This window comes from Zasmidium cellare (assembly GCF_010093935.1).
Source record: "Zasmidium cellare ATCC 36951 unplaced genomic scaffold M409scaffold_2, whole genome shotgun sequence".
NCBI lineage: Eukaryota > Fungi > Ascomycota > Dothideomycetes > Mycosphaerellales > Mycosphaerellaceae > Zasmidium > Zasmidium cellare.
The window spans coordinates 1,333,230-1,345,980 of NW_022986946.1; the positions used below are offsets into that span (position 1 = coordinate 1,333,230).

The window sequence follows — 12,751 nt, forward strand, 5'->3', positions numbered from 1 at the left end:
GCCAAGCCTTGAGTATGATGTTGGTGAAAGCACTTCGCACACACAATGCCCTCAATGAGTGGCTTCATGGCAGATGGATTCAAGAGTGATTGGTGGTTCGCAGTGCATCTCGACTTTCAAAATCGCGTGGTGGCTGTTGCTTGTCCAAGTCCAAGTTTGAAGCGTCGAAGACAAAGCACTTACCTTAGAGTGCTCCATGATGGCATCGCTCACCTTAAGAGAGCCTTATATTGCAGTAAGCAATGATTTTGGACCATGTCCGTGTATCTGGGCTGCGACTTCCTCCGATCGTCGTTAAAAGCGTCGTCTTGAAACCGATAATCAATGCTGTTCTCGCTCCACTGTGCTCGCTGCTCTTTCGACAGCGACGTCCGGTCCTGAATGCAGCCGGGGACAGATACCAGGCAATGAATTTCCTTGCACTGCACGAGCTGCAGTATGTCGTCTTGGCTGAATGAGCGTAAAGACTTGGCGTCTGCAGGTTCGACATGGAACATTTGTGATATCGTAACAGGTTCAATCCAGCTGCGGGGATTCAAGGGATCTAGTAACAACCTACTAGTTCAATACCGCCGGCTTGAACATGAGGCCTCGTGCAGCTGAGCAATGACATCAACAGGGCAGTAGTCACAGTGTTTTCGGCAGTCCAACATTCCGTCGGTCGTTACCTGACGAGTCTACGCTCCGTGACGCAAGTGTATTCATGCTTTTCCTGTTGCTACCCATGTGAGATGTGGGACACTTTCAGTCTGCTTTCTTCGGGTAGACGGGCAGGGCGCCAGTGGTGCATTGCACGACTGTCGCTGCTTAGCATCGGGGCGCTGCTGGTAAGCGAGCGACATAGAATCGGAGGTCGCTCCAACCCTGGCGAGACGAACGTCGTCATCGGCGAGCACCAGCATGCAGTCTGAGGTGGAGCTGCAAGAGGTCGGGGAGATGCGAAGCGGCTCAAGAGAGAGCGGCCTGGACTCCATCGGCGCCGGCGCTGTGTGTGCTTGTGTAACACAAGTGACGCGGTGGCTCTCCAGGTTCGTGAAGAGGCGTAGAGACCGTTCCTGTTCCTGTCTCAGCAAAGTCGTCAGTATGTCATTGCGGATGATGTCGCTTTGCAGCAAGGCCTGCTCTCCTGCTGCATGACATCGCACTTGCAGGAGGGGGACTTGGTGCGGCCCGCGCAGTCTCCACAGTCCACGTGCAGTCGCATCGATCGCCATTGAGCCTCAGGAGACGTCTTTGCTCAGTGAAGAATCAGCGATGCGACATGCATGTCAGGCCTGTACATCCCGATGCCTGACAGTATCGTTGATACCCGCGCTTCTGTAGAGATATGTCTCGAACAAGTGAGATGCAGGCGAGCATGAGCTCCTAGCAATGGTCCCAGATGTTGCGATGGCGAGGTCAGTGCGCCCGGAGCAGCACTGCTGTGTTTCTGGGACGTCCATATAGACACTTACGTGCCTCGAGGTACAATCATGCTGCAAGATCGTCATAATGGCCCCCAAAGTAGCCGCCTTAGCACAGAGTGAATCGAAATCCAAGTTCTTCCACCGGCTTGGTCTGCGAACGGACAAGTTGCACGACCGGCGACTATATGCAACAATGAAGGCAAGTAGATCCGACTGCTCAGTGTTGATGGCGATCTGATGGTGCTGAATAGATGGAGGCTGCCGAAGGGAGGAAGCACTTGATCGACAGTCATGCTCCGTAAGTCTTGGCTGCTACATGTATCCAGCTGGAGCCTCGTGCGCCTGACGGAATCCGGCAGGGACGAGACAATCAACGAGACCGCTATGCATCGCGAGATTCTGCGTATATATAGTAATGCGAGCGAGCGGACCAAGGCCGTCTACGAACTTGGCCATGATACCGAAGGCGTGGGAGAGGAGAATTGGGTAGTTCGCTGGCTATTATGGCATGCATTCAGATACCGGGATCAGCGCAACAACCGCAAGTCGAGGTCGGGTTCGCAGATCTCTGTCTCTGGAGATGAAGAAGACCTCTCTTCCAGCGCGGATGTTCAAAGTACACCAGAGTTTGGTTTGCCGGCCGAAGGCAGTAGCATCGGCGCCAGTCGTGTCGAGAATGTGGAAGGTGAGGGAGGTACTACCACGTGATATTCGTAAGGAAGCTGATTCTCGATTGATGTAGTTGCGCGGAGCCCCCGTCGATTCTGGGATCCTGTTCGCGGCGCGTGGCAGGATGCATGACACCGGGCCTTGATGTTTATGACCACATTCGCCGGACGAGTGCCTCCGACGTAGGATTAGCTCTACACGGGCGATGCTGGCTAGCTGCGAGACGCTATCGCGAGTTCGCCGTACGAAGGGCGACCGAGTTCGTGAGCTGCTGACAGATGTGCCTCGAGGATGTTCGGTCCAGTCAAAACTGCGGCCATCGTCGTAGGGAGCCTCCCGATTCAGACGCTCCTAGAACGGGCCCAGTAACTTGTCCACTTCGCAAAGAGATGGTCTCGTTCGCTGCCGACTCCACATAATGCGGACTATCCCCTCCATGTAGATATGCGTATCTCATCACGTCTGTTCACGGATCGTTGAATGTTTTGCAATTTGGAGCCTACACCAGCGTCCTCTTCCCATTTCTCATGTTCACCTTTCCCAGCACCAGCATCTTTCTGTTCTGTCCAGCTGAAAATGGCAGCACCTCGCCGGTATGGACTGTACAGTGATTTGGTGATAGTTGGCTGACTCGCACTGTTGCAGCGCACGCAGCACGCTCACTCTCGAGAGCTTCGCACAGATGGGGGGTTTCCTGGCTCGGGGGCGTGGTCATAACCGGAGGGATGGAGAATGGCCAATTGCTGAGTCGATGTATTTCGAGCGGATGGAATAGTCGAAGAGGTACTGAATCGAAGCGAAAGGCCCCGGATCCACCACAAGCTACTTCTGTCTCACCACGGCTCTACTTCTGGCAGAATGGAAAAAGGGTGGATGCCGTTGCAGTGATGCTTTGATGCCGCCATGTAGGTAGCATCTTCATCGCGATTGCATAATCCCTGAAGACTGCTTGCCGGTGATCTTTGTCGAAACATGATCTTGTCGTGCAACGTGAGGTCCAGGATCGATCACAAGCATCCAAGGCAGTCGCCCTGCTCGCTCCGGACATGGGTCCGTGGCGCTTGTCTTGGAGTCCAACCGCGACGTCGACCACTTACCATCGTTTCGTGAGCTTGATCAACATCGACGTCAGCAGAATAACAACTACGAGCCAACCCTTCGCACATGATACGATGTCTTGCTGGACCTCACGCGCGTACCACTGGCTTCCACACCGTACGGCCCCTTACTCAACTCCTGACGACCAATATACCCCTTTTCTTGCTCGCAGTACTCGACACAGTCAAGAAAGAGTCTCGTAAGCGGATGTTTATCTTCAATTCATGCGGAGATCAACACTATTTGCAACCTGTTCATGGCTAGGTCCATCGTATCTTTGCCGACGGAAGACCACAATCGGGCAGACCACGGCACACAGTAATGCTAGCTGTACACAGCTTCGATGCAAACATATGATGTTGTGAAGACTGGCTATTCTATCACTTAGAGTCCAAGAGATAGCAGTCTATCAATCATCTTGGACCCCAGGCACGATCACGTTGCGCTTTCGAGCTTCCAACCTAAACGCAACCACGCTACAATATCGACGATTTTTGCATTATCAAGGGTTCAAAACTCATACTGGCTGGTCTGCGGTGGGTTCCATCGGCACTCGAGAAGTTGTTAGGTCTTGCCGAAGGTGTATATTCAATGAGTATGCTCAACAAGAGCTGGATTTATAAAGACTGCGGCGATGTGGTTTCATCAAGCCTTGGGCTGGTATCGCTAACGTCTCGTTTCCTTCGTCAAAGCAGAACATATCAATTATAACAAGTTCGAGACCAGACCACATCGATGCCATTTGTCCACCTAAGACTGAGGCCGTATTCTTAATAAAGTCGCTGCCTTTTCGCTACTCGCACAACCGGGATCTCAACCTTGTGCTAACACAACCCACTTCCGAAGAACGCGCCTACTGTCACATGTCAAGAATGCTGCGATGCCGATTCGAGTAAGGCCGTGGCCGTAGAGTGTAGATATGAGTCTCCGTCGATGCGCACGATGTTTGTCCCTAACGCTGTCTTCACATTCACTCGCCAGACGAAACATATCATGTCTCACACAATTTTACAGCTGCACGTCGCCGTCATTCTGCAGGGATCAAGGGTCGACAGTCGACTCCACATATGCGGGTTAGCGACATCGTGCAGACGCACGTGGCCTTCGGACCACGACTCGTGCGACGACATCGCACCTGGTTCCCGGAGTCATGTTTGTTGACTCTTTGCCTGTTCCTTGCCATGTCCCGACTTCACGCAGCGGACTTCGTCCCTCACAGACTCTCGCTGTCTCCATGTGCTCCCCTATCCCATCCTCACTCGAACACGTCAGACACCCTCACGATGAAGCTTGCAAAGGCGTGGCTGGACTGAGGAAGCTAGCTGGCTGAGCTGCGGTGTAAGCAGTGCCACTGGAGTGCTGCTCTCGTTACACGTTGTCCTCTGCCCGTCTGAGACGCGACGGGCATCACGAAATCTTCAAGAGCAGGGAGCGGCAAACATGTTGTGATGAGTGGGTGGGAAGATCAGGAATTGGGCGGGAGATAACTTGACACTCGCAGTCAGAGGAAAGCACCCAGAAACATTGACATGATGTATTGAAGGAGAGCGAAATTGGCCTACATACTCGCGGCGAAGAAGCGTAGCTGCGCATGTTTCAGTGACTATGAGAGCGAGTACGCTTGAGCAGTCGTTGACATACTTGAACATGTAGATCGGAATCACTCAGATACATGCGAATTGGTTTGGCACTGCGGTTCTAAGTCAGGCTATTATCAGCGGTCATCAAGACGGTATGGTAACATCAAAATCTGATGTTCCGTTTCAAGACTGCGTTACTCCATCCAAGCGAAGATTTGTCGTAGTTGCATCGTCGTTGTCGCCGCATTGATGGAAGCACCCTCAATTGATCGCGAGTTTGTGCAGACAAGCTGTTTCGTGGCCGCATCAGACTGCGTGGTGGGTCGTTAAAAGTATTGGTGGATTGGAGAGAGCCTCAGCAAGACCAAGAGTTGCTTGCCTGAGGTGTTCAAGGGTCCAGCATCCCGCTCCTTCCCGCACTACTTCAGTCGCTCTCACCCAGCTCCTGTCTCCAAATTTCTCTCAACATCACAGCAAGCAAACATCCAGCACTCTCAAACCAAACATCAAACACGCAGCTTTCAGCAAACCGAACTCGAGAAATCGCAGAAACATGTTCTACAACATCGCGAAGGCTATGACCGGCTGCTAGAAGCAGCTCATCAGAATGCCTACCACCCACCTGCCGGGTCATCTCGACAGCGTCCGCCAGAAGGCGCGCCCAAAGCACCAGCTGCTGGTCCTCAAGTGCTACCCGCGCTTGCCCAAGAACTCCACCGCCGACCTCAATCCCAACAGCTCCGAGCTGTCGTATCTGCTCTACTATGGCTCGACGCGCCCCAACAAGCTGCCCAAAGTCGGCACCTTTCTCGAGCAGAAGACGGCGCACGACGTGTGGCGCTGGCAGTCCGCCCGCGTCCTGGTCACGCTCCAGATCCTGACGTCGATGATCGAGCACAAGGGCATTGGTCGTGCCAGGAGCAACTTTGCGCTCATCGCACCATCGGTAAGACTCGCTCGCGCTGAAGCCACGCTGGCCGCGTCTTGACGCTGACGTAATGCCTAGGTGCTGAGCATTCTCCGCGAGATCGTGGCCAACACGAACGACATCAGTCTCATTGAGGCCTCCACCAACACGTGGGATGTCTTCTGCCGTCACCAAGACGTGGCCCATCTCGCCGCCGACTCCGGCTACCGCGCTCTGTACGAGGAAGTAGTGCGCCTCTACGGCTCCCTGGCCAAGAACAACGCCAAAAAGCTGGGCAAGCTCACCACCATTGTCGAACAACACGACGCTACTCGTATGCGCAAAGCCGGAGTCGCTGCCATCAAGAGCATCTTCGCGACCACCGAGCTCGATCACCAGTGGAACCGCGAGTACGATGCAGCCTTCGCCGCAGTCCTGAGCAATCTCCGCAGGGACTTGAACCGTGACGAAGAGCCACAAGACTACCTCAAACACCTCATCACCCTCTTCAACAAGAGCGAGGGCGATACCCAGCGCGCACCAAATCTGCGCCGCTCAAGCACTGCCACCGTCATTGTCCGCTCATTCTCCGGACTACAAGACGAGGTCGAGACAGACCCTCGCGTGGCAGAGGGCACAGCACAAGATGCGGATCGTCTCGAGGAGGAGGAAGTCGGCATACTCGCCCTCGATTGTCTCAAGACGATCTTTCAGTCTCAGAACCGCGCGCAGGCCAGAGGAGGGGCCATTGCATACATGCGGTATCTGGCCGACGAAGAACAGCGCTACATTGCTGTTGGGAAGATTACAAGTCTTGAGCAATGGGCAGCCACACTTTTCCGTCTCATCACCACCTGGACGCCGGTGCATGTGAGCATGGACTGAATCTTGCATTGTTGTTCACATACTAACATCCTCGCAGGACCGATTCATACTCCTGGTCACGGCGTCCGAAACCCTCGTCAGGCACCCACTCGAGAAGACACACAACTTCCGGGTCGCCTTCATCTACGCCAAGGTCATTCAGAGCGTCCTCCGCTCCGACCTCAACCTCATCGGTCTGTCGGCCATCGACATCTTGCTCGCGTTGATCAACCAAACCATTCGACTTACAGCCCTCGCCGGGGCTCGTCCTGCGCAAAATATCGAACTCCACCGTGTTACGACATACAACACAGATTTCAAGCGCACTACCACCTCGTCGTCGCAAAAGCACGCAGCTGAAGAGTTGATAACATACCTCAAGGACTGCATCGCCAACCTAGCCCGACACGTGTACTATGCGAATCAGGTTACGGACATGATCTCGTTCATAATATTGCGAGTCCAGGCGACTGCGACGACGGTCAACGCAAGCAAAACCTCATCCGAAGAGAGCCGCCCAGCTACCAAAGCGGAGGGCCAGGCGGATGGGAAGGTGTCAAGTAACGACCTCGCATCATCAGCGGGTCGGCCACAGACGGAACCGAAGGCACACACCAACATTCAGGTTCGTACCACCACATTCAACACGGAGGCCGGGCGACAACTCGCGCTCGAAATCATCAAGGACATCATTGACGTTGCCAAATCCTCACAACAATTCTCCGCGGGATCAGTGGTTATCAATCGTAATAGGGTACCACTCGGAGTTTGGGAAGGCAGTCAATGGTTGTCGCGCGACCCATCAGAAGGGGTTCGCAAAGCATACAAAGAAGCCCTCACCATGTGGGCTCTGCATGAATCGGAGGAGGGCGAGAAAGCACTCGGCCTGATCGACTTCGACTCCGATGATTGCATCGAAAGACTGGCTGAGAAAAACAAGCCAGCGTCACTCCAGGGCAGCACGGGACAGAGTCACCGCAGTGCTCATCCCCAGCTTCTGATGCTGCCCAACACTGGAGTCGACCGTCGTATGAGCTCGGCCAAGAATTCGAGCAACGACACGGAGGAAGCGCCCAAGCCGCGCTACAGGTACGCTGATCTCAAGGAGGTGATTGAGGGCAAACGGTTCGTGCAACCATTCAAGTCCAACGATGACGATGAGCCGTTGGACGTGAAGGCGCTGCTGGCTTCGATTCCCAAGCCGAAACCCAAGCAGATGCCCTTTAGCATGGAACCGCCCAATCACCGTCCGTATTGATTGATCGCTGCCTGAGGGGGAGATATGAAGGGAAAGGGGGGTGTCACGCTGTCGCTTATGGGAGATGGGGTGGAAAGGAAAGAGCCTCGCGGTCGTTTTGCAACCTATAAGCATCGACTCGCGCTATAAACGGGCTGGCGGGCACTCATTTATGCCAGGAGATGTGAGAGAGATTTGTTTGAGGGATTTTACGGTACGGTCTGCGTCATTTGGACAGGCCGGTGAGATGAGGATTTTTGATGAGCGACATTCGTGATACCCCAATGCGTTGACTTTTGTGCGGAAGATTTTCAACTTTCACTTTCACTTCTCCACGAATTGGCTACTAACAGGTGAAAGTGCAGACGTGAAAGATTGATATGATCCAAAAACTTTCAATTCATCGCAGGCCTGTATCCCGCTCCCCCACACAATAAACACAAACATCTACAAAATCTTAGCCTTGACATACAAATCCATGTACTCATCCACGGGGGTCTTGTACAGCTCGGCCGGGTTATTGCCCAAATCCACCAGCTTCTGCACATGCTCCTTGGGGAAATGCGGCGAGATGTGTCGCAAGTACTTGGCCATGATCTCGGGCTTCGCCTCTTCTCTCCGGAGTCGGTGGCCCAATGGCGCCTCGACGACCTCTTCGTCCAACACGGTGCCGTCCTTGAGCGTGACGGTCAGGGCGTTGGAGATGGTGCGCTTCTCGGGGTCGTGGTAGTCGGTGGTGAAGGCGGGGTCTTCCCTGCAGGCGATGCGTTGGCGGAGGGATTCGACGAGTGGGCTTGTGGCGGCCTCGCCGCCGTCGGTGTAGTCGTCGGCGGTCAGGCGGCCGTAGACGAGCATGACGGAGCACATGTACTGCACGCAGTGGTCGCGGTCGGCGTAGTTGTCCATGGGCTTGAACTGCTTGTCGATGATGCGGATGCAGGCTTCGTGGGTGCGGTTGGTGATGGACTCGATGTCCTCGGCGGATTTGCCCATCTTCTTCAGCTTGTGGTAGATGCGCTCCGAGGCCTCGACGGCGGTTTGCGAGTGGAATTCGGCCGGGTAGGAGACCTTGAAGAGCACGTTCTCCATCACGTACGAGCCGTATGGGCGCTGGAATTTGAATTTTTGGCCGTTGAAGTTGACGTCGTAGAAGCCCCAGACTGGGGTAGAGAGGACGGTTGGTAGGCCACCCTCGCCTTTCATGACCTTGAGGGCCATGTCTACGGCACGCTGGCAAGCGTCACCGGCAGCCCAGGACTTGCGGGACATGGTGTTGGGAGTGTGGCGGTAGGTTCTCATGCTCTGGCCGTCGACCCAGGCCTGGGAGATGACGGCACGGGTCTGCTCCTCGTTCAAGCCGAGCATTTGGGAGACGACAGCGGCGGAGGCAACCTTGACGTTCACGACGTGGTCCAGACCGACCTTGTTGAAGCTGTTCTCCAGAGCCAAGCAACCCTGGATTTCGTGTGCCTTGATCATGCCGTGGAGCACATCGAGAATGGTGAAGGTCTTGCCATTGTTGATCTTCTCGCCTCCTGCCTTGTTTGTCCTGTTCATCCAGTCTGCCACAGCGAGAATGGCTCCCAGGTTGTCCGATGGGTGACCCCACTCAGCCGCCAGCCAGCAGTCGTTGAAGTCGAGCCATCTGATGATGGCACCAATGTTGAAAGCACCATTGACTGGATCGAGGACGTAGGGAGTACCTGGCACGCGGGTACCGTTGGGAACGACGGTGCCTGGGACGACTGGGCCGAGGAGCTTGGTGCAGGTTTGGAACTTGAGGGCTTCGAGACCGCAGCCCAGGGTGTCGAGGAAGACGAATCGAGCAGTGTCGACCTTGTCACGGCTATCAGTACATGATGTGTTACCAAGAAAAATGTGTTCTTTCTTACAGCGAGATCGGAGTTGATCTTGTAGTTGTGGATGTAGTCTGCCATGTCCTTGATCTCGGGATCATACTCTGGCTTTGGCCCCGCGGGGGCAGCACTGTGAGGAGCCATGGTGGTGGAGAAAGCTCTTGCAGATTGCAACTGGGAGAGGGGAGATCGGTGCGGTCTGAGGGATTGCTGGACGAGTTTTGTAGAGGTGCAGAGTGGAGCTTTGCTGCTGCTGCTGCTGCTGCTGCGGCTTAGGCTTCTGGACGTGGTTCGGAGGAGGCTTCGAGCAGCAAGAGATGACATTGCTGCGGGTTGTGTGGGTGGTGGTGGTATATGTGGAGGGAGAGGATGATAAGGAGGAGCAGCTAGTTCAACACTTTTCTTCAGCTCCTTGACCAGCAGCGAAGAAAATGTGGTATGGCTGGCAGCTGGGACAAGCCTACATCAACACAGCAACCCGCACGCTGCAGCTGTTTTCCAATGGCCGAGGGTCAAGGAATCGCTCTGATTCGACGCTGGTCCCTGCAGAAGCTGGGGCCGCGCTCGGGCAGATGAGCGATCTCGCTCACATCGACCTTGTCTCTTCCAACAGCCGGGAATAACCACCCCACGAAGTCGCTCATTTTGCCGAATACCATTGGCGACGAGAACGATACGGAAGGACTGGATGCAATAGAACAGTCACTCGACATGGCAGACCTCAAGGACGACCAGGTCGACCGGCTTGTGTCCGAGATCCATGACTACCAAATCACACACGGCTCCCTTCTCAAGCTGGTCAGGCTTCAGGAGCATGGGAATCCGAGTGTTCCATGTAGGCCGGTCAGTGTCAGTCTGTTACCGACTGCATTCCCTGGACGTCTGTTCGATGATGCTCTCGCGCTGCAGCAATCATTCAATGAACTGTACGTCCGGGCCTCCAACGATCACCAATGGTTAGAAAGTGTCCTTCGCCCATTGCTACAATACGACGAATTCGTGCGTGTTCTATGGAAGATTGTCCAGGACACGAGAAAGCGTGGTCAAGCTCAGCCTATTGTCTGTGGTATCTTTCGATCCGATTACATGGTTCAGAAGGACTCCATGAGCCTCAAACAGGTCGAAATGAACACTTTTTCGGTAGCTGGCGCTTGCCATGCTGAGCGGGCGGCCAAAATGCATCGTCATGTACAGAACGCTCTTGGAATCAAGGTATGTTCTCAGTATCCATATCTCTTACTAGTTGCTATTTGTGGAAGCTGTTGACATTGTTGCTGACGATCGCCTAGCACAACGGTACTTTGCTAGAAAGTAACAATACGTCCTCACTAGTGGAGTCTCTCGCTCTTGCTCATGAGCACTACGAGCAGGCGACATCGCATAAGGTCTGCGTGCTCATGATCGTTCAAGGGATGAACTTCAATATAGCCGATGAAAGGCCGATTGAATACGGATTAGTGCACAAAGGCATCCCTTGCTATCGTTGCGACTGGTATGATGTACTCAGTAGTACGACACTCGATCGAGATGGCACGTTGCTGTTCAGTCATTCTTTTGACGGAGAGCACTTCGAAGTCAGCGTAGTAGTAAGTGACACAGTAACTGCTCCCTTTAAGCATCTCCCAATTTCTCGACGCATTGTCATTCTCTCGTTGAGTCAACCTTGTAAATCGATCAAGCGTTTTCAAAGAAATCATCACGACCTACGCGATCAAGCTGATGTATTCACAGTATTACCGAGCAGGCTACGAGTACGCCGAATACGAAGAAGACGGCATACGCATCCGCCTACATCTCGAGCAATCCCGTGCAATCAAGTGTCCCGACGTCCTAACCCACCTAATGACCCTCAAAATAATGCAAGCCGCCCTTGCCAAACAAGGCGTCGTAGAACGATACCTACCCCTCGACGACGCCTCTGGAGTTCGAGGGACGTTCATGCCAATGCAACCCCTCGACGGATCCGAAGCCAGCCAACGACTCCGACAAGAAGCCATGGCCCCGACCGACGGCGCCAGGTACGTCGTGAAACCCAACCTGGAGGGCGGAGGCCACAACATCTTTGATGAAGCCGTGCCGCAATTTCTAGAGTTGCTCGATCGGGAGGTATCGGGCGGTTATACCATCATGCGGATGATTGAGCCACCTCAAGACATACAAGGGCTTCTCAATACTGGAGATAGGATTTATCGAGGCCCCGTCGTGAGCGAGCTAGGAGTCCTTGGGACATGCCTCTGGCGCAGAGGGAAAGAAGGTGTGGAGATCCTTTCGAACAAAGCAGCAGGTTGGACGTTCAAGACGAAACCCACGGGCGTGCAGGAGATGAACGTCGTCAAAGGCAACGGCTGTTTCGATTGCCCTTTACTAACCTAAATCAACCCACCAAACCCATCCCACATCCCTCATCAATCACAACTCAATCTCCACCTCCCTCGTCGCCGGCTTACTCCGACAAATAAAAATCCCCTGCGGCCCATCCCCCTCCGGGCCATACACCTGTCCTTTCAGAATTCTCACCTCGCACGTCCCGCACATGGCGCTGCGGCAGCCGTAGTCTGGTTTCAGGCCGGCTTGCTCGGCGAGCTCGAGGATGGAGAGGTTGGAGGTGGCGTGCCAGCGGACGGTTTTGCGGGAGAGGGTGAAGGTGACGAGGGCGTCTTCGATGTCCGGGGTGGTGGACATTTTTGTTTTTTATTTTTGTTTTTTGGTTTTGGGTTGGGTTGACTGGTGAGGATGTGAGAAAGTGGTGGATGGAATTGATAGTACGAGGTATATTCATTCACTTACGTTGTTCAGATGTCGACGCTATAGCTTCAGCAGTGTCCGTGCACTCGGCGGCACGCGAAGTAGTCTAGAAATCGTTTCGCTGCGGGCATGTGAACCGCCAAAGAAAATAAAGGATGAAACGACGAAGGGCCGAGGAGATAGGCGGCAACACTTACATTAGCTCGGCCAACGACGGGCAAGCAATTGGCCTCCAAAGTAAAGTCCGTGGAAGCTCCGGTTCTTACATGAACTGCTCTAATTCTACCCTCCTCATATCGCTTAAAACGCGATACTATCATGCCCATAGAACATGTTTTGGATCTTGTCCTCGTTGACGGAACTATACACCAAATATCGTCTGCCTGTCT

At 54.0% G+C, this 12,751-nt stretch overlaps 5 protein-coding genes across 5 annotated transcripts; 3 read left to right on the top strand and 2 right to left on the bottom strand.

Annotated features, from left to right (window-relative positions):
* Positions 1-1,491: 1,491 nt before the first annotated feature.
* On the top strand, positions 1,492-2,207 carry M409DRAFT_62735 (uncharacterized protein; the record flags this gene model as incomplete). The annotated part of the gene is made up of 4 exons (XM_033815295.1): positions 1,492-1,605; positions 1,658-1,704; positions 1,766-2,091; positions 2,149-2,207. 4 exons carry the CDS (start codon positions 1,492-1,494, stop codon positions 2,205-2,207), a joined length of 546 nt encoding a protein of 181 aa, XP_033674024.1.
* A 3,153-nt stretch (positions 2,208-5,360) lies between these two features.
* M409DRAFT_17083 (uncharacterized protein) lies at positions 5,361-7,782 on the top strand (the record flags this gene model as incomplete). Its single annotated transcript, XM_033803901.1, has 3 exons — positions 5,361-5,699; positions 5,760-6,530; positions 6,583-7,782. 3 exons carry the CDS (start codon positions 5,361-5,363, stop codon positions 7,780-7,782), a joined length of 2,310 nt encoding a protein of 769 aa, XP_033674025.1.
* A 426-nt stretch (positions 7,783-8,208) lies between these two features.
* Positions 8,209-9,941, bottom strand: M409DRAFT_62737 (uncharacterized protein; the record flags this gene model as incomplete). Its single annotated transcript, XM_033815296.1, has 2 exons — positions 8,209-9,597; positions 9,654-9,941. 2 exons carry the CDS (start codon positions 9,939-9,941, stop codon positions 8,209-8,211), a joined length of 1,677 nt encoding a protein of 558 aa, XP_033674026.1.
* Positions 9,942-10,328: 387 nt separating this feature from the next.
* Positions 10,329-11,990, top strand: M409DRAFT_17085 (uncharacterized protein; the record flags this gene model as incomplete). Its single annotated transcript, XM_033803902.1, has 3 exons — positions 10,329-10,829; positions 10,907-11,203; positions 11,349-11,990. 3 exons carry the CDS (start codon positions 10,329-10,331, stop codon positions 11,988-11,990), a joined length of 1,440 nt encoding a protein of 479 aa, XP_033674027.1.
* A 36-nt stretch (positions 11,991-12,026) lies between these two features.
* Positions 12,027-12,299, bottom strand: M409DRAFT_17086 (uncharacterized protein; the record flags this gene model as incomplete). The annotated part of the gene is made up of 2 exons (XM_033803903.1): positions 12,027-12,113; positions 12,135-12,299. The coding sequence occupies 2 exons, from the start codon at positions 12,297-12,299 to the stop codon at positions 12,027-12,029; spliced, it is 252 nt and encodes an 83-aa protein (XP_033674028.1).
* Between the last annotated feature and the right edge of the window lie 452 nt (positions 12,300-12,751).